The 21759-nt window shown below is 43.5% G+C and overlaps 2 protein-coding genes across 3 annotated transcripts; both read right to left on the minus strand.

Annotated features, from left to right (window-relative positions):
* Nucleotides 1-3123: 3123 nt before the first annotated feature.
* On the minus strand, nt 3124-7350 carry LOC147796620 (gamma-interferon-inducible lysosomal thiol reductase-like). The gene is made up of 5 exons (XM_087146767.1): nt 7084-7350; nt 6699-6881; nt 6252-6419; nt 4922-5068; nt 3124-4507 (listed from the first exon to the last, which is right to left on the minus strand). The coding sequence occupies exons 1-5, from the start codon at nt 7228-7230 to the stop codon at nt 4382-4384; spliced, it is 771 nt and encodes a 256-aa protein (XP_087002893.1). The 5' UTR covers nt 7231-7350; the 3' UTR covers nt 3124-4381.
* Nucleotides 7351-9780: 2430 nt separating this feature from the next.
* On the minus strand, nt 9781-21486 carry rars2 (arginyl-tRNA synthetase 2, mitochondrial). Of its 2 annotated transcripts, XM_022247833.2 has the most exons (14): nt 21327-21486; nt 20278-20351; nt 18734-18848; nt 17222-17406; nt 16526-16665; nt 15964-16125; nt 14758-14831; nt 14496-14602; nt 13378-13614; nt 12457-12581; nt 11681-11858; nt 10971-11141; nt 10707-10770; nt 9781-10544 (listed from the first exon to the last, which is right to left on the minus strand). In XM_022247833.2, exons 1-14 carry the CDS (start codon nt 21360-21362, stop codon nt 10458-10460), a joined length of 1755 nt encoding a protein of 584 aa, XP_022103525.2. In that variant the 5' UTR covers nt 21363-21486; the 3' UTR covers nt 9781-10457. The 2 variants fall into 2 exon arrangements, with proteins under 2 accessions (XP_022103525.2, XP_022103528.2); XM_022247836.2 differs by lacking the exon at nt 20278-20351 and having other exon boundaries at nt 18734-18843; nt 21327-21465.
* Between the last annotated feature and the right edge of the window lie 273 nt (nt 21487-21759).

Raw genomic sequence — 21759 nt, forward strand, 5'->3', positions numbered from 1 at the left:
GATCGACACCGTTTCGGGGTCGTCACTCTCCAACTCCTGATCGCTGGCATGGACTTCCAGCATGTCCTCCCTTGAGATTGCCCCGACCAAAGGTCACTTGTAGCATTTTTTATGTTTCCTTAGGGTGTTTATCCTGTAAAAGCCCCGTCTACACCCCTGGTTACATTGGTGGGCGGGGGCTCCGGGTAGAGGGCTGTGAAAACCGTCCGGCGGTGCCAGCGCAAACCCTTTTGCCTCAGCCGCTTTTCGCACTCAGGGCAGTCCACTTCATCAGACATCCCGCGTGGGGAAGAAGGAAAATTTATGACAGGCAATAATGCTAGGTCGGATTACTTTCTGCCCCGCTCAGGTGACCTGGGGCGGTGGTCCTTCTGCTTTCTCCTGGGGTGTGCCCTGGCCTGGGGTCGAAGAGCGGTGGATTGGGCTCTTCTTAGTTGGGTCGCTTGCTGGTTCCTCCGGCGTTGGTGCTTCTGGTGTCGTCGACTCGGCTCCATTCTCGTTCCCGTTGTGTTGGTCCTCGCCCCCGGTTCCCTTATCCTCTCCCTCTTCAGAGGCCGTCCCTTGTCCAGGGTCTGCCGCTGGGGCTTCAGGCACGTCTAGAAATTCTGGCTCGTCGGGGGTGGGGTGAGTTTGATCCGTATCCTCTGAGGGTGCCCGATGCAGCGGCACTTAAGCCGCCGTTCCGAAACGTTGCATAAACGCTCCAGATATCGCTGAGTACTCCTTGCGGGCCTCCGACGCCAAAGCCCAGCGCCTCCTTGGCTGCGCCCCTGACGTGGGAGGCTGGGTACATTGCTTTTTCGGCGTCACTCCAGTGGTTTATCATCGCAACACTCTCGAAATGAACGAACTAGGCATGGCAATCAGCCCAAGACGAACGTCCGCCGAATTTGTCGGGCAACACCGTAGGCCGTCGACTTGCAGTCATGGGTCGCTTTAGGGCACCAGGTCCGGGAATTCCAGCAGTTGGGTCCTGCACTTAGATGGCCGGCTATCAAGCAGCACTCGTTCGTGTGTCTACCAGTCGGGGGCCGAGCACCCACTCCCTCCTTGTCGGAGCAGCAGGTTTGGCTTCATCCCGGGCATTCGCGTATAAGCTCGCGAGTGGTCCGACACGGGCTCAATCGTGACATATTGGTAGGGAGGGTTGATTGCATCCTGAGTACCTGTGCATGGGCCCGCAAGGGATCCGACAAGGACCCACTCGCAGCCTGTTGGCATGGATGGGTTAACGGCGTTTCAAGTACCCGCACATGGGCCAGCGAGGGATCCGACATGGACCAGCCCGCAGGACGCTGACACGGATGGGTTAATGACGCTACAAGTACCCGTGCATGGGCCTGCAAGGGACCCGACACGGACACGCCCGCAGCCTGTCGACACGGATGAGTTAACGATGTTTTGCGGACCTGCGCATGGGCCGGCGAGGAATCCGACACGGACCCGCTTGCAGCCTGCTGGTACAGATGAGTCATCAATGGCACTTCGAATACCCGCGCATGGGCTGGCGAGCGATCCGACTGCGCCCCCCCCCCTTAATCGAAGATATTGTAAGTCAGTCGGCACTGTATCGCGACCTGCCTGGGCCCTGGCATACCGGGCACGGTATATGGAATGGTACTGTACATGTCGGCCCCGCCACCATTTCCGGCGGCACGGTCTGTTTGGGCACCGTGCGATGCCCACCATTTCCCATGCCGACATCCGCAGCAACTTTGTGTCCCCCGGTAGCCCTTATAAACTCGCAATCTAGCCCATTATCCCGCCACTTTTAGCGGCACAGTCCGTCCAGGCATCGCGTGGTGCCAGCCAGTTTCTATGCTACCGTTTGTAGTGGGATGGGCCCCCAAGGGTCCCTACAAATTCTAATCTAGGCCTACCCTGGTCCATCTTGTTGGGTTCAGAACAAGGCCTTTCCAGACTAGCATTAGGCCTATCGTAATTGCCACCGTCGGGCCTCGAGAAGGGCCTCTCTCGCCACCTCAAACTGCATGACCTGGTCGGACATGGTCGGCCCGCAATCCATCCAGCATGCTACAGCGACTTTGTACTTGCTCGATCGTGGGCTGTTCTGTGCCGGGTTTCGACGCACGTTGGCCCATGACCCCTGTGCCCGCCTGATGACTTGATCAACTTGATTCTGGATAGATATTAATGTAAGCAACAACTGAACTGCATGATTCATATATTTCCATCTAGTGCGCCAATAGTAGCTTACGGTACAGAACAGACTCGTCCATATATTCACAGGGATGTGCCACTTTCTTTCATATCTTACATTAATATCCCTTTTAATCCGCTGCTTAGAGACAAAGTATACATAACTATTCAAGAACAAATCTATTAACCATCTTTATCTGGTAAGAGAATCAATCCTTTTGTGGCAATTCATCGTTTAGGGTAATGTAAACACCCGCTTCAATGTACCAGACTGCGGTTGTAGTTAATATGCGTTCAAGTTCAACCGACCAATCAAACTGCCCTGAAATAAATATTCATATTATCAGGGTTTTTAGCCATCAGAGTGCTCCGTCCAATTTTGGCAGCAAGCCCCATATGTTGTGCGCAAAAGGGCTTGCAAATTGTTCAAGTCGGTAATTATAGGCACCGTCGGGACATGCATTATTGGGGAGCGTGTTATCGAATTGCGCATCGCGAGGAAGGTAGACTACACAACAGTTAATTAGCGACTTGATTTCAAGTCTACCAGAACTGGTGCGAAACTGACGTAATCGAAAATCCCCAAAGGCTACTGCGCCGGCGCCGAAGGGGTGGGCCCAAAGCCAACCAGCAGGGACCGGCACAGCGCCATGGGGCCACACCAGCGCCCCCACCGGCCTGTTGGCACTGTCACTGCAGTACTTTAAAAAATCAATGATACTTTACGGTTATTAGCCCCCTTCCATTTTTAGGAGTGGGAAAAATGGAATGAAAAATATTAGCATGAAATATTTGGTTTAATGCAGCTACGTACCGGTAGGCCTAGGCTAAACTCAAGCAGCCTGCAAAAAAATTGCAGGGTATACTTCATGATAATTTGGCTGAGAAAAAAAATTAGGGGCGTATTATCACCAACACATACACACAATATATAAAGAACGCAGCCTTATTTTATATACATGGTAATCGTTCAAATGCTTGGTGTAACTCTTGAACCTTTAAATTATAGTGAAAAAGCACAATTGTTACTGTTTTAAAACACAATACAATGCACATTCATCATGGACATCACCCCCTATTATGTGTGTAACCACCCCTTTCAAATTGACATGGCCAGGCAAGTCATCCCGCCCCCACCTTTCCACCCCCTCCCACCAATTTCCAGCACAGATTTACGCCACAGGGTATGCACAGTGGAGGATTCTCTGTCAAACAGAACTACTCAGCAAGATGGCTAACACACGACGCCTCTATGTACATGTAGATTTTGGCCGAGCTATGTCGCAAAAGTTAGCAATACTCGATTTTCTCTTCTGGCCCACGTTCAAGCACAAAAACCTGCATGACTGCCTATGAGTGACAAATAACCATGATCCTTCCAAAAGTCGTAATAACTTACTGAAGTCATTTCCTTTCATAATTTTGGTGTGGCATCTGTTATTAAAGTATCTAGTGTTCATAAATTTAAAAACAAATTCCCTTATCATTGGCAGGTCTTGCAGCCAATTGAAATTAATATGCAATGGATTCAACATAATTAAAGAATAAATCAACAAAGGCGTTGTAGAAGGTACAACTTATTATATATTATGCCATAGACTGGGTCCCCTATGAATTAAAAATTCTGGGTGTCACCATTTCTCAAGCTGGGTTTCTAGTACTTTTGCTTTCGTCTCCGTTGAAGAATAAAGAGACAGGCCGAGGTTTAACCCTCACCCCTGGCTAAACTATACGCCACTGATCGAAACGTTTAGGCCACTCTGGATTACAGATTCGCCGGCGTTTTCTCTTCTTAGCTCATTCATTGCTGTTTATGTGCACAGCAATAAAAAACATCAAACCCTCTCTCAGAAATGTTTCCAGGAGGTAAAATCTGGGTTCACAATTTGAACAGAAATACCTATGCACTGAACCACGTCTTCCCTAGATGATTTCACAGCAACAGCGCCCTCAGTTACATAGATAATTTTAATTGTTTAAAAACATGCACTTTCTAGCGCAAAGACTTTTCATACAACGGAGAAGATTACAAAGATGCAGAAAAATTGTGCAAAATAAAAATTCATTGCAGCTACACTTTAAATTAGTTATGATTGTCCCCGAGGCATGTTTTATTTATTCAAGTCCACGGTTGATATTATTGACCACAATTTCGAAAAAAAAAATCAATGTCATTAGTTGAAAATTGGCCCAAGCACATTTAGAGGAATAGTAGGGGCTCCTAAATGTAGGAGCGAGGTTGAGTGTTCTCCTGGGAGCAGGCAGGTGGCTTGTTCCCTCTGTAAGTGTCGCATATCAGCTTCTTGAGGTCAGACTCAGCTTTCTGCTGAATGGCGTCGGTGTGCACCTTAAACAAACGAAACACATTAATTAAACAAGCTGTTGAAAGGGTGATTTGTGGAAATCAGGTGAAATAGTTGTCCTATAAGTATGTTTAGTACATGTTTTTGTTTTAAAAGAATTTGGGGAAATTGAGGGAACTAAATATGGTGTTCAGCATTTGAGTTCTAGTGTGCATATCGTCTTCCTAGTTAATTATTGTCGTAACAGGCCTATGTAATCTGAAATTTGGGAATCCTGGTTTTCTTACCAGGAGGCATTGCGAGGTTATATTTGGAAGCTCGGTAGCAATTTAATACTTCTTCTATATACTAAAAGTATGCGCTCGCTTTTATCACAGTGTGGCTGTGGAGGGAAAGGTGAACATGTTGGACGGCCAGTGGACACCGTACCTGTACCTAGCTACTACAAAGAAACTTACCCCATTCAATGTGACCCAAGGTACATAATTATGAGGTGGCTTCAGTGCGTTGGTCTTCAGGGCCATCTCGTGCTCCAAAAAGTTGCCCAATGAGCCATTTGCACAGTCTACTATTTGCTCGTAGTTCAAACCGAACTTCGTAATGCACTGTAATACATGCACAGACAAAAATGTCGATCACAACTCACTGATGTAGTGAAATGTTCAGTCCTCAAGGCCGGTTCATACTTAGGGCGAAAGCGAAATTAAATTTGTGAGGGCAGATCAAGTATTATTCAGTTTGCCAGTTCATAAAAGTTGAATAGGCCTACATTTCAAATCGGCGACATTTCCCCGCAAAGTTGTGACGTCAAATTCGCTTCGCTGTCCCACTCGCCTGAAGTATGAACCGGCCTTTACTGATGAGTCTAATTGAAACGCCAAAATCTAATAATACATATCTTGTTTTATACATACAGTATATAACTCGTCTAACTGTGAAGAAAGTTATGAAGATTGGGAGGATAATCCATCCAAGCACGACTAGAAAAATTTCACGAAAAAAAAGCAAATACGAGGAACCCAAAGCCCCTCTGTGCCAACGGTGCATTTGGACAGAGTCAAGGACAAAATCGGCAACATGATTATTTCGTATAGAAGTCGGTAATCATTAAGCTGAGTCACTAATGACAGCTGTGCAAGGGTAGTCCACTTTGTTATGGACCCGAAGTGCGTATTGTTGGCTGGCAAGGTAAAGACAACAACCATATCCGTCGAGAAATTGGTTCCTGTAACTGCTGGTGCTTTGAAATGTAATGGTGCCCTGCACTGAGGTCGTAAGTATCCGTCTTTTGAGAGGCCAAACAGCAAAAGAAGTTTGTTGGTAGGCCTGATTTGCATGAATTCTTACCAGACTAGATGGTGTCACTGTCCAGTTCTTGTTTGGCATACTATACACCATCAGAACTGTGGTTAAAAGGTTGAGGACACTAACCTCGATGAACGGTGAAGTATATTGTTCAAACAAACGTGGTTCAGGCTTCCTCTAAATTAAGTATAGTTCAAGGCTCAATCATGTTGACCCCGGCCCGAACAATGCCCTAGGTATATCTCTACATAAATTTTCAAATCACCGTAGGCATAATTTGGATGTTAGAAATTAGTTAAGGGCCCATGGTGCTACAGCTGGTCGTTTGAGATTGAAGGTCTAGCTTTCTGGATCTGAACATTCTATTTATTTTTGCTCCCAGCAACTTTTTGACAAAGTCGTGGAGTTTCCAACAGAGAGGCCTGCTTAAGCTAGCACATAATCAAGGATAGATGGGTCAGTGGGAACGGGTTCTTTGCTCACTTCTTGGGCGTTAGGCACCGGGTTGTGTGTGACCTCCATACAGTAAATAGTCTTGAAGGCCGTCGGGAATGGAGCGAAGTGCAGGACGCAGGATTCCAGTAGATTACCGCGGCATTCTCGCTCGCCGTGTTGGCACGTGAACTCGTACTTTGAGCCTTTTTTCATCTCCTACAATTCAACCGTACAGATATACGTCAGACCATACTACTAACCCACTGAATTGAAAAGTGGATCGTTGTGTATAATAAATCAAAACAATCATAATCAGTATACATCGTGTACATGTATTTGTTAAATCACTGAAACGATTGGCATATACATGTAAGAAATAACACCTCCTTTTTCTGGGACCATAATTTTGTGAATCTATATTGCAAGACAGAATGGGGCTGAAGGAAAAGTTAAAAATATGGTTTGAAACTCCCAAATCGCCGATAATGAGCGTACCTTTGCGTTTCCGTAAGGAACTAACGTCAAGTTCATTATTTCACTGACAGCCATGTAAGTGTCGTGAAGTTGGCCGTTGATGAACATCTGACATCCGGGGCAGTAGGATTCATAGTACAAGGTGAAGTTGACCAAAGGGGCGTCGTTGGTGGGCCGCTGAAACTGGGCACATTGGGCCTCTACCTAAAACGGCATATAAAACGAGGGAAAATAGGACCTTCATCGGACCTGAAATTTCAGTTCAGTCTTAGTTTCTCCTTAAATGAAGATACTCTCAAAAACGCTTCGAAACACAGCTAATATATACAAACATGACAGATGTCACGGTTTTCACTGGTAATTAGAAAGGGTTAAATTTCAGCGAAAGAATCATCGGAAAACTTACTTCGCAGACTCGGGATATTTCCGGCGAGGTGCACCATAGCTCTGGCGGGAAACTGCACGACGCCGCAGAGGCTGCAATTACGGACGGCTGTAAAGCGACAGCGGATACCACGAGGAACACAAGCGAAGGAAACAGACGGTAATCCATCCTCACTGCTGGTTAAAGTGACAAGTAAATGCAGCTTTTGTTGTTTTACGCAGCGCTTAGATCGGCGGCAGTCGCGATCTTGTAGGCCTACACCTGCCTGTTGCAAATCACATGACCACCATCCCTGGGGCAATTCACGCGACCTTTGTCACTTGAAGATTAGCTGAGTGCGGTCATTACTGCCCGAGAAGCCAGTTCAGTGGCTGATAAAGTGCACAATAAACAGTCGGCGTTACATCATCGGCCACGAACTTAAATCCCGTGACTCCAGAATACAGAGATAACAAATTTAATGATAACAAAGCGTGTGTTGTGATTTTTTAAATACTTTTACCACAGCTGATTGTCCCCAGACAAAAAGCCTCAATTTCAAATAGAGCTTTTTTCGCACTATTAATTTTTTCTCCAGAATACAGGCGGCAGACCTTCAAAACTCAGCCACTTGTGTTAGTCCTTTCTTATTCCTAAGAAGAATGGAACAGAGTTTGTACAGTGTAGTCACTTTTTCCTCCATCTTTTTTTATGAAAGTGTCGGAACTTGATCTAACGCGTGTAAAATTACCAACTCCTGCGGACACAGAAATCTGAGCGCAGAAAAAAAAATGCACAGTAGTGACGAGAATCGGCAAATTACTTATGTGCACAGTGACTTTCTCCCTTTCCTTAATTGTTAGTGTCAGGAGGAATATGGAGCGAATGAACACGAGTTTTTCGAACATGGAAAATATTTTGACTTAATATGCATAAGTGCAGTCGCAACAGCCGGCCACAGACTCACCCCCCACCAATGCACCCATCCGTGCTTCCGCCCACAGCTGCGGGGGGAAGGGGTCTGTCCATACGCTCAGCAAACACTACGCACATCCAGCGATCACGAGTTCAGCGATCACGGTGATCAATATTTTTACTTGTGTACTCGACGGCGAGTTACAAAGATTTATCTACAGCAGTGGACACGTACCGTACGTAGCCTTCTAGTCCATTATGCATTCCACTTTCAAGGGCAATCGTTGTTTCTGAGCCTTTCACACGTCATGAATGCATGATTAACATCTGTTGTGTTTTTATTTCCTCTTCAACAGGAAAGCTTTGTTACATAGGTCACTACACACACATTGGCACAGAGGCCTCACAGCTCTTCAGAAGCCAACAAAACACTAGCGGGTCGAATTTCCTTTGTTCTATTGTTCCACTATAGCAGTAGAGCCATTAATATATGTATTCAGTTGACCTATGTCTTCACAAGGTAATTGAATTAATCCTTTAAAATCTTAATTCCGCAATAACGGGTATTGTAAGTATAAAACTAGCGCATGCTAGAAATTTTACGCAAAAAGCTTTTATTAAGAATTAAAAGCATTTACAATATAGCAAATGCTTGAAATTGTACAAATTAAACGTTTGTGTCGCTGTTCAACATCTGCTGGTACAATGGTAGCCAATGCACAATGCTTAAGGTTAACCCCACAGCCGAATGGTTTTTAACAATAGGGCTTCCACCGTACGTATGTACAGGCACTCACACGTAAACACACAGCAGCCTGGGTCTGATAAACCGCGCAAGCGCACCGCCCCTGAGAGAGCCTCTGCTGATGAACAGTCATGGGTCGCTGTTCGCTGTGTGGTAATTTTTTGCTGCGTTTTCTGTCAAGTATCTGCTCGTTTTTCGCGAAACTACGGAAGTTTAAACGACTTTCCATGTTACTGCGTTGATTTATCGTTGAAACAGAGAAACATACAGTGGATAATACCGATTTCAAATCTAAATTATCCCCGACACACGGAATTCAATGATAACGCTTTGCGGAAACACTGATTTCAACTTGATAATGTGTCTCTGAAATGCAAACTTTAAATATCTTGGAAACGGAATTCAACGATAATGTATTTCTGAAATCCGGAAATCAATGATGTTGACACTCAGAATTTAAAAATGCATCTCCGAATTGAATTATAATGATTTTCCGAAACTCGGAAAGACCCAGACAATTGACCCTACCCATACTAAACAGTTGTCCTCAGTTTAAGACACTTGATATTTCTACTTCTGATTAAAAAACCCTAATTTTTTTTTTTGGGGGGGGGGCGGTGGTCATACCCCGGTTGTCCCCCCCCCGTTCCGCGCTTGGGTCTGAAACTTGCTGGTATGACACCTTTTATTTAGGACCCACCCTACAAGGGCTTTGCGCCAAACATTTAGGCCTATACCTGTGTACCGTCCAAATGTTTATCACTGTATTCCAAATTTTGGAAAACCATCATTCAATTCCGAGTTTCTGAAACCTCTTTGATGACAGAAGTTAGCCTGCCGCTGCAGCAAACAAGCAAAGTATTTTTGCAAAATCTGTAAAATATCATGACGTGTTAGAGACGAAATGGAAGTCTTCATGTATTTGGATTCTGCTTGGAAACCTCCTCCCGAGGGCATATACCCTGTGATAATTCTAAACTCCACTCATAAATGCTGGCATTTTCAACATTTCAATATTTGCTTAGCGATCCCTTTCAAAGGTTGCCACGACCCAATCTCAACAAATAGCATACAAACAGTTGACAATTTAAACACCTAGTCCTTTGTCATTTTATTCCTACAAAGTAAATACTAATAATGGTGTAGACCAAAAACTGAAAAAGTAAAAAGCAAATACTTTTCGTTTATAACAAATGCTTTTCAGTCTAAGCCATTGCATCATGGGTAAATGCTTATACTAGTAGTAACAAAAGGCAAAAGGTTTTCAAACATACAACTCAATGCAATCTGAGGTTACTGGCATTCCTCCAAATGTTGTACACTCCCATCTCTAGACTACAGTACAAAATTGCACCTTGAAACTATTGCTAAGTGTTTCTTCCTCTTCGTCCTGTTTTCTCGATGCCTACAAAATATCAGTGTGAATAAGCAGCTTTCACACTGAACACGATATGCGTTCTTTTTTCCTCATCTACCTCTCTTTTCTATTTCTTTCTTCTGTAACCTTGACACGGAGTGGTCCCGCATGGTCTTGTATCGGGCAAGTTGCATACAAAAAATGTGCAAATCGAAGTTTAACCTTGATTGCAACATTGACAGGTTAAAAGCACTGCACATTGCAACCTATTTTGGTAATCTTCCCACTTAAGAAATTCTGGCATGGGAATATGAGGCATCTTTTCATCGAAAGAGTCGGGTGAATTCCTAAGATAACACCTTCACCTGCTACATGGTACATCTTGATGTGGCAAGCAAATCACATTTTGTTGACAGGTGCTATTCCGAGAATCTTCATTCCATTCGCCAGGGCCTGCCTGGCACAATTAAACAGTAGCAACCGTGCCTGAAAATAAAAAAGCAACCAAACGTCCAAAGTTTTGATCACTTTTTCTACAAACACTGTTAAAAGTATGCTTTATGACATGAAAGCTGTGGTGCTTCAAAGAAAACAAGTACACTGGTTAATTAATTGCTTTATTTATTATAGTTAGCAAATACAACCAACCTCAGCTTGGTTTTTTGCGGTGTCTTTAACTCTCAGAACTTTTATGGCAGAGGATGCAAAATGGCTAAGAGAACAAGAGCAGAAAAAGAAGCATGTCAACGGCACATTCAATATAAACTTCCACCAACAAACTGAGGCTGAAGCCCCTTGATATTTAAACTATTAGTCTCTAAAACTTTCAAATCTATATTTCAAACAGTTATCAAGTAAGATGGTGCAGGTATACTATTATGAAATCAGGATAAAACCAATAGCAATGCTTACCACAGTTGGAGTAGGTAGACAGTGAGATGGCTGGGCTCCATTGCAGAGTGCGCTCTGCTGATGGCAGTTCTGAAGAGGCTTAAATGATGCGCAAGAAGAGTGGCCTCAGGCTCGGTCAGAATTGAGGTATCACAGGCTGGATCCAAGGGTACACCAGAGAGCTGCTCAAGACTACAATGGAGTGGTAAACAATATGATAACTAGAGGGAACTTGAAAAGAACAGCAAACGTTTCCTGCTTGCCACTGAGAGAGAGGCATCAAAATCAAACCAAATCCTTAACAATGAAGGCAATACATGTAATACAATTATTTATAAAGCGTGTCAACAAAAGTAAACAATGTTGCTACTACCCCTGCTTATCAAGCCAATACCAGTTTCCACTGATGCACAAAGTCTTTATGCTGAAACCTTTCACAAAGTTGATAAGGTCACCCACTTCCCACAAGTTTTACTCTGATAAGGTTCTGAAGACTATAATAACTGGTATTTGACTCCACTTCTTCAGATAAAACTACTGTTACAACCCCTCCTTCTCAAGTCCTATACCAGTTCTCGTTTAGGGAACATGGTCTTCATGTTGGCCCCTTTCACCTTGTTGACCTGGTCATCTCAGCCAACCTCTCTTTGACAAGGTGCTTGCTAGTAGCGTAAATTATGGCAGTATCTACCAGAACTGCGTTCAGTGGTTGTGACCCCTGACTACTGTACCTATGAAGTCTTGCATGTGTGTACTGCAAGAAGACCCCCGTATCTCCTTGGCTGGTCAGGATGCGATTCCAGTCAAAGTGGTAGTGGTTTATCAGTTTGCCCTTGAGGTCCTGGACAATCATTGCGGACACTCCGAGCTGCTCCGCCACCCGCTCGGGATTATCCAACTGCTTGCTCGCTGTAGATTGAGGAAATAATCAGGTGTGCTTTGCGAATGTAAAGTCTCAAATCAACTTTGTTCTCATTCTAGAGGAGAAATGCCCAAATGCCTACAACGAAATTTTAATCGGTTTTTTGTCATATGGCTATTTCAGTGGTACATGGATATGACATTGAACGTGGTCATTTTGCTATGAAGGGGTTAAGTGTGGCTAAAATATTGAAATCAGCATATACACAGTACCATGCAGAGTCCAAAGACTTTCAGCAATAAACAAATAAAATGTTATGTTTTACATTCATTTATGTGTTACTTTGGTTTATTTTTGTCTTTGCATTTTTGTTGAGGGTAGATACATAATAATAATATTTGAGTACTAAATGACCACAATGTCTACAAATGAGTAATTCATATTCTTTTCATTAATTTCAGTCACACAAGGTAAAAGCCATTGGGTGTATAACAACCAACCTCTTATAATTACTAAGATCACAAGTAAGATGCTGCAAAGAACTGTACATTCAAAAGAAAACTGCCAACAAAATTGCAAAGGAGATTCGGTAATAATCAAATGCCCCTGGTGATTTCTTGGATCAATTTGCACTGAATTACTTACATGATGTCTCCTGCATGTTGTGCAGCATTCGATTCTTGGCTTCATCTAAGATATCTCTCAGCAGAACAACGTTGCCTGTCCTCGTCTGCATTCCAAGCACACGCCCAAACATGATGTGATGGCATCTGGGTCATCCACATGAATAAAGGAACCATCAATCATCACAGACTTGCGGTGGACAGCCAACCTACCAGGTTTTTTGTACAAAACTTCTCAAGAATTGTAAGGAATTATACAAGGAGCCAACCATAGGTCAACCTGTCTCATATAAAGTCAAGCTTTTCAACTGTATCAAAGAAATCCGCTTTATTTTGCAAAATACTTTAACAAAGCATGTTCAGTTTATTATGTGGAAGTCATTTACAGACGAGCATGTTGTTCAAATGTGCTGCTAAATCTACTAATCTATCCAGAAACTCAAAAACCAGCCGACTTGAGAAGGCACGAAATTGGAAATCAGTGGACTAGAATTTCAGACCCATTAACCCTCAAATGTAGACCAGTACTAGGCCTGGTGGAGGCATGCCACCATCTTGCTTTTTTAAGATTGTGCCTTCCCTTGTCCCGTTGTTGATTACGTTGCCTGGATTGGACTGCCACCTTCCCAAGTTGAAAACTGCTGGATCCGCCCCTGCAGACAGCACTGCTCTAGTCAACTGTTACTCAGCAGCACATGTGCATGAGTGTAGAGCTGTGTTTCAACGCTTTGAAAAGGGAATTTTTTTCACTCTCCAACCGTTTACCCTGCGCCGTATTATGCGATGCAGCCGGAGATCACCAAAACCAGTTTGGGTTGTGTACACATATTGCTAATGGGGAATTGTGTTGTACGTGGACAATTCAAACAAATTGGGAGACTGTGTACAAGTGTCCATGTCTGTGCTTCGACATAACTGGTCTAACATAAACGGTTTCTATCACCGTTTGGCTACTCCAAGGTTCATCTTCTCCAGTATCCCTTTCATCTGACTGAAATGTCCCTCCTGGCTCTTGTCCACGACATAGTATATCCCATCAAAGCTATATGCCTCGTATCGGTCGATGGCAGCTGCAATGTCTCTGGTCAAATAGAGGGTGGTCCCGTCACTCTTCTTCACTGTGGCATACTTAAACTGGGGTATGTTCAGGTCACTGAGGTCAACGATGCTAGTTCCCTCCCTGAAGTCAGAAAATTGAACAGCACACAGACGAAGATTTGAATTACTTGCTGCTGTGCAATGCAGACGTCACTGAAGTGTCCTGAATTTATGTGCCGAGAAAGTGAAACATATCAGACAGTAAACAGTCACACATCACACACCTTGCACTTTCTGATACATGTATAGTTTGGGCTGTGTGTTTCGGTCTGACTGCAGAATGAAGCCCTATCTTTATCCCAAACCCCATGTTTGTGTCGGCTTTTTTCATCTCCAAATACCTTGAAACAGGCATGGTCACTCACTCAATTAGTTTGCCAAGCACAAGCCAGGGCAAAATGCCACACTTGTCATCAAATTTAACGCAGCATATCTCAAGTTGGCAACAACAAATTTTTTTAGCATACATATTGAAGTGGATTTCTGAAAGTACAGATGTCTGTGCTGTAGGTTTTTGCACAACCAATCAAAATCAACACTTGGGAAAAGTATGGTGCGTATGCAGTGCCATAGAAACACCCGTAATTGTTTGCAGCCTGATTCAACAAGCCTTAGGATTGGCCAGAACGCAATAGGTGTGTGATGTAATGACCAGTCAAAATAAGGTAATACTCCTGACTGGCCAATGGTTTCTACCCTGACCTTAATACCGCAGCACAAAATTGGTCAAAACATTTGACAATGCATGGATGACTTTGCCAAATATTGTCAATTTGGCAATAATGGGATTAAGATAGGAATGCCAAACTACATGTAGCTTAGACTAATGATTTACACAACTGCATCATACATTTTGGTCAAACCTTTGCTTTGGCCAAGACCCAGGTCTCTAAACTTGACAATTTAAAGGTGTATGTTTAATAAATCTAATGACTCTTCAAACGGAATCAGTAGCAGACGTACTCGGATTGCTGCAGAAGGCCTTTGTCTTTGAGGACCCCTAGGAGGCTATGTGCCTTTTCTCCATACTGAGACTCCCAAGCATACTCATCAAAGGTTACACCTAACCTCTGAGAAAAAAAGAAAAAGATCTGAAATCATCGGTGAAGGAACAGTAGAAGAAGGGTAAAAAGACTCATGAGTTAATTTCATGTTCAGTTACTGTTGATTTCATTGACAGAAACAAGGACTTTTCATTTCTACATGTACATGCTTTTGGACTTACCCGATACATTGCTGAATATTCCACTGTGCTTAAATCTCTGAATCGCTTCCACAGGTCCAGCAGGCCAGAATCTCCTGATGGTCAATGGGTCAACGCCACTACAGCATCAAATGAATCATCCCTAGCCATTTCCTAAGTGACTTTGTCATACATACACACACGCGTGCCACTGATTACAAGCTCCCATTTCATGATTACTCAAGTTGAGTTTTAACTCTTTATTCCATGTATTACTAACTCTATGTGCAGTGGGCGTCTTGAACTGAAGTGACGGCCAAAATATGAACCAGCTAGCCTAATCCAAGGACGTCATTACTGTAGCGACACCGCACTCACATAAGCGCTCATACCTTGGCCAAATCTTGGCAACCTTGTTGTCAAAGAGGCAGGCAAGGATTGCATACCACCTCTCCATGAGTGTTGTGCCACCGTAGCAATGGCTCTGATTCCGTTGTCGAATCACACCATATTGTATGCAGCACTACCTACAGAGTTACATCATTCTCACAGCACATTTAATTTCTCAAGATCTCCTGCTTGTATTGAATTACTGACTCAATTTCAGTCAGCTTGTACATACCTTTCAAAGGCCTATGCAGTCATCACATGTTGATGTGGGACAATTTTCGAAGCACAAGAGGTGGACGCATACAAGGGGATTAGAGTTTAAAGCCTGCTAAGTCATTTGAACAGAACTTGTGCAATATTACTATCCCAAACCAAACAGGGGGTTCAGAACAATATTTTGGCTGAGCAGATCACAATTGTTTTGGGGGCTTATAGTTTTGCAGAGTAAGACTACATTTGGGGGTTTTTAAGACATTTTGGAAGGGAGAGAAATGAAACAGACCCAAAAATGCAAGAATTTTTTGTGGGGTGGGAGTGCATGCCCCCTAGTGGCTCCCCCTTTGGATGTGCCCCAACCCCGAGTCATATTTTGAAATATTAGGGAGCTGCCATGGCACAATACTTTTAACAACAAGAGGAAGTCTACAGCGACCTACTTCAATGCACGACCCCCTCTAGAGACTTGTACTTTGTGCACATGTAAAAGACATATGCATCCCCTGACAACAACTCATGGCATGCTACATGTAAGGTGGTTAGAACTTGGCATCCCTGACAGGCATGCAGCTGTCGGATTCTGTTCACACATCCTCCAGTGTGGACACGTACGCACAATGGTGCATCTTTTTTTTTTCTCACCTTTTTCCATGGACCGGTTGAATCCCTGGGCTTCTTGGTCAATGCTAGGGTCAGACTTGGCCTGTTCATTGACTCGCACGTACACGTCAAACAGATGCTGGATGGGATTCTTGGCCAGTTCCTCCTCGCTTCCAAATCGTTGGAAACCGACACCCAACAACCCTGTAATATCAATCAAACTTACCAGAGTCATTATTGTTGTTGACAGCATATTCTGCAATTAATTTGACATTTACAATTCACTTTACATTTCATGTCTTATGATCACAAAATCAATGCTTTCATTTCTGGTGATTTTGAGTTCAACTTGTAAAGATAACAACTTCGTAACTACGTCGAAACTGCAACATCTCTTGTGAGATAAGGAACAGATCCGTTGAACAACTCTGAGGGAAGATGGTTAATTTTCAGTGACTAGGTTCTCTTCTTCAATCTCTTCACTAAAAGGGTTTTTAAGGAGACTGAATATGACTCAAGACAAGGCCATCCAGTTCATCACCATATCTCAGTCACTGGATAGTTTCAAGGCCTCCATTCTGAGCGTGTCTGGGTACGGACTCACCAAACTGCACTCCCCAATCACCCATATAGTTCATCCTGATGACATCATTGCCCATGGCATTGTGTAGGTTAGCAATGCAGTTACCGATAAGAGTGGACCTCAGGTGACCAGCGTGGAATGGTTTAGCAATATTCGGCGAACTGCAAACACAAACAAAATCATTAAATATTTTAAAATCCATAGTAATTTCTCCAGGTGTTTATTATGCATTACAGAGGTAACTCAAACTGACATATTGGGATTCTGTGCATTCGCCAAGACAATATTACCACACTACTTTCTGGTGCACATGCACGTATTGAAATTTATTGGCATATTAGAGTCACTTGTACAGCGTGGCTGATTCCAGATACTGAAAAACTGACATAACAGACCCCGCGTTTTCTACATGGACAGTGCATGCTGGGAAAATAAGAACATGAAAGCTCCCCTTTTGAGGAGAATACAGGGTGACAAAATTTACCAGGAATCCCTGAGTTCTGCCAAAACTCAGTAAAGGAGGAGGTAGGGACAGCACAAGGTACGATAGGGCCAGGTTGGGTTGGAAAACAGCACGGTGAGACAGGGAGGGTCATGACTGGCAAAGCAGAATACATCAGAGTAGGGGAGAGAGATGGCAAGAGGCTAGGTATGACACCCCCATAGTCGTTTTATGACCCATTCGGACCAACGTAAGGCCAATACCGTCCCCTTTACCTGAATTCAACTATCACCCTCTGTCTTTGCCTGTCCGTCCATGGTTCTGCAGCCAACCCATACCGGTCAGCTTCCGTCTGAACCTGCTCCAAGACCTTCTGAGTCATCACAGATGGATTCACTTCAAACTTAATCATCCCACTGCTCCCAACACGGACATGGTGGACGTGAGCTGGGCAGGTCATCTATGAGGAAAATGGTATCACCACTGTCAATTACATTCAGAAGTACACAATAGAAAGATTTTATATGCATGTACAGTGCAAATCCCCAGGCACAGGAAATGAGCAATGTGACGACATACACTCTACCACTTCCACACACCATCTCTTAATTATCAATCTTCATTGAGACCTTCATGCATTCCTCTGAAAAACAGGTGGAAATCTACTACAAGCACACATTTCTGTCTAGTCCTCTGGAGAGAAACATGTAGCATCAGTGCAAAATCTCATCAAAGGAAACTCCTTTCTCCAAACAGTGAGAGTGTTTATCATTCCGACCTTTTGGGTATTGTAGAGGCCTGTAGTTTCGACAGCGCTCTGATTGGGTGAAAGTTAATTAAGCCACACAAGCCACACTGTGCCTTGCGTGGCCACATTGTGCCTCGCGTGGACAGGACCTCAGCAACCACTACATCAAATAGTCTCTTCGAGTTCACAGTTCATGCCTTCCACTAGGTTATATCTCTTGATTAATGCTCGAGTATAAATTATTAATTTGTAAACACTGTTCTGTTTATAATCCATGCTAATTCCAGTAGATGCAATGGTTGAGGGTAATTACAGAGTGCAATGTTATGAATGGCGGAGCAATACCTTTAGCCATGGCTTCATGGCCACGCCTATGGGCACTGAGTGATGTAGAACTTGCTCAGAGTGCAAACTAAGCTACGCCCGGGGATATTTTGATGTGCAAATACTCGAGTGCTGAGTTGAGACCCATGAATCAATTAGAATGATTGCACATCTGATGTCTGTTTTATTCCTTGGGGGAGTATATTTGGTGCCTCATCATCCAACACTGGATGATGCACCTACCACCCCACTGTCAGGGGGTGTAATTTTTTCCTGGGAAAGTTAGGGGTAATTATAATAAAATGGGCGTATCTTAACCATTGGGCATGCGTTTTTCATCTATGAAGGTTGGGGGCAAGTATCAGAAATGTGGTACAGGAATATTTTAAGTATAAGACACAAAAAATTGCCCTTCTGGGCAACTTGCATGATAGCTCTGTTAGAAGAGTGCTATCTTTAGAGTCAAGGGCTAGAGTCTACATGTAGTAATTTTTTTCTTGGTGGGGAATTAGTTGGCTGGTAGATGTTTTTAGAATAGGAAAGTAAAGCCCAACATTTACCTTAGCACTTAAGTTTCGAAGTCAAAGTGTCCAACGACCTGATCGAGCTTGCAGTTAACTAGTTAACTATGCCTGTATATATGATAATTACCCCTAACCTTCCTGGGTTAGTGGTAGCCTAGAATTCCACGTCTGGGTACAGTATGGTAACTGACCTTAGATGCTATTTTTTCGGCAAACTCTTGCAAGCTTTTCCTGTACTGCCAGCCGTCTGGTGCATCATCTTCCTGGAAAAGTGGTTTCACAGTCAAACCATACTCTGTAACTACTCTGGAAAAAAACCAAAATAAGTAATCAGTTCCCACTCATCAGGTGGGTGTCAATTCAACACCAGGGGTGCCTTATAACAAGTCAAAGAGATTTGGGGCCATTTCATACTCAGTATGTTTACTGTTAAGCACAATCTTGAACCTTGCATAAATTTATTGTAATCCATCCTGAGTTGACTTGCCTTTGAATAACCCTCATTCATAAGATCATCAACTCAGGAGGAGTAGGCCTACACTAAATCTGCGCAAGGTTCAAGATTGCACTATACTTTTGCAAAATTGGTACAAACATCTATTCATTAGCTCCCACCTTTTGGACCAGACAGGACAAATTTTTGAAATATAGTGCAGGGGTCGAAATTAACTTGAATTTCATGCTGGCCAGCAGGACCACCATTTAGAGAATCCTACTGGTCCTGCTGAAAATTTGGTAGTCCTTGGTACTTATCAAATGGTGGTGTAAAACTGCAACCCATTTCTTCCCGACATTTTTCCCTTTCAATTGTTTGTATTGCTTGCGCAAAAGCGATTAATTGATCAACCCTTCCAACTACCGTCATCCAATTTTAGTCGAATTTAATATGCGCCATACTTAAAAAAAAGACACGTTTCCATTGTCTCCCTCACACAATGAATTGAAGTTCATGTATTTATATCAAAAATTGAGAAAAAGGGTTTCAGCGCGTCAAAAAAATAACCCAAACCATTAAGCGCGGTGCAGTACAGCCACAGATTGGTCCTTCTAGTTACCGTCTGAAATGACACACGGGTACCAGTTCGGGCTGGTTATACTAGAGCCATACGAACGTGAACTATGCATGCGTGATCGATCGATCGACCGCGCACGGATACAGTACATGTACATGCAGCTTCTTCTGCATGCTTGGTGTACATGTACAGTATGTACAGAACTGTACGTTCGTGGTTCGGGAAATCTCTGTGTATATATCACGTGCATTGTGTACTGTTACCAACTGGGAAACTATTTTCAGTGACGACAAGTACAGTGACTACAAGCCGCGTTGTTTCGAGAGAATTAAAAACAGTGTGACATGGAATTTATTTACTAAGACCATTCATTTGCACTGGCCCGCCAGACCATCGGGTTTGGTGGATCTGGTGGTCCTGATAATTTTTACTGGCCTCGGACCACCGTTAATTTTGACCCTTGCAGTGGTACGAGGATGACCAAATTTCAAATTTGCAACTACATTCATTCCAGCAATTCAAGTCCTCCACCAGAAAGCATTTCAAAACAATGGCTCACAACAGAACTGTGTCTGGGAACTTGCTCTCAAGTAATGCAGCCAAATAATGATTCATCACTTACGGGCAAGACCCCTTTGTGCTATGTACCACTGTGCAGAAGTACAACAAAATTCCTGAATGTCTGAATGCGAGAATACAGTAAGCAACATTTGTGCACATACCTCTTCTTGGAGGTAGGAAGCGGAGACACCAGAGGCAAAATGCTTTCTTCGGTGAAACCAGTTGTCTTTGCAACCTGTATTTGATATATGACACAATAAAGCCAGCTGCTGTTTTCATTTAGAGCTCTACAGTAGGGTATGGGAATGAACCTCATCGATTTGCAATCCCAACCCACATAAACTGAAAGCTGCCACTGAAAATTTCATTACCTACATTTCTGTCATTATTTATGAGCAAAAGGCACTTTTTGACTCATCCCCAGTTACAAATCATTTGCCAAGACACAGATTGAATGCCAAGTTTACTAAACAAGGGGACAAATGGGGCATTACATGTACAGTATAAACCTATTATGTTAAATGTTGTGATTGGACCATCCCATTGGTTTTTCAAGCATGTCAAGGCGCTATACATTGGAAAATACAATGTAGGCCCTAAATGGTTTTGGAAAGCTTTAGGGTGCTTATATGAAAGTCCAAACTCTGAGGGGTACGCCGGTGTAAGTAAAATTGTTGAGTCATTCTCCTTTCGAAAGATACAGTATTAGGATTCAAAGTTTGTGACAATCCTGCAGTTTGGATTTCAGGCATTTAAGACATGCCTTGAAGTAGGGCTGCGGTGGCGACAGCTAAGAGACAGATTGTAAAAGAGAGCCACTACAGCCCTATTTATGGGGCTAAATAGGCCTAGATGACTTCAGTTCTCCCCCAAGCTGAGTGAACTTGACTTCAGTAAACACAAACAAACAATGCCATGGAAAAGTAGGTACTAGGTCTGGAAAGTAGGTACATAGGCCCATGGTAGGCCTAGGAGCCTAGCCCAGGTGTCTCTGGTCTTACTTTTCAAGCCTATGAAAGTATCACTCCTAATCAGCCATGTCGTGATCATGATGCCAAACCAAAAAAATATGTTGGCCATACCATACATGATGTACATGTAGCATGGTCATAATGTCTCGCAGAGTCAGAGACTGTTTGGTTTCCCCGAGGAGGAATAAAACCCTCCGTGGTTTGCCGAGCTGGTCAGGAAATGAACAAGTAAGCCCTACCTGGGCAGCGATTAACCGTTTAAAAAAGGCAGCCATTTTTTTTAGACTTAAGTTGGAGCATTCCAATTCCAAGTTCAACTGCCTTGATTTGAAGACCGGGACCGGGAATACCAGTTGCAGCTGTCACTTGCAATGTTATCAGCGTGCAGCGCTTCACACATGATACGTCCAGGTTCTAAGGAACTACACGTGTGCGCACCAGACCTTAAACCTTCGTTTAATTTGTCAAGCGAGGGCGCTATTTAAAACCTACATGGAAAAGGCCCGGGAAGGTCGCCCAGATGAGATGCTCTCCCCCGGAAGGGGATTATAAGGCCTTCGAAGGGCACTTGAACTCTACAATTGTTGACCATGTCCAAATGTTAAAAGAGGAGATTCGTAGAGTTCAAGTTACTCGAACTACCCCGGCCTTTACTTGCTGAAACTTGAAAGA

This window comes from Acanthaster planci, linkage group LG15 (assembly GCF_054643075.1).
Source record: "Acanthaster planci isolate LZ-2023a linkage group LG15, COTS_SCS, whole genome shotgun sequence".
Lineage (NCBI taxonomy): Eukaryota > Metazoa > Echinodermata > Asteroidea > Valvatida > Acanthasteridae > Acanthaster > Acanthaster planci.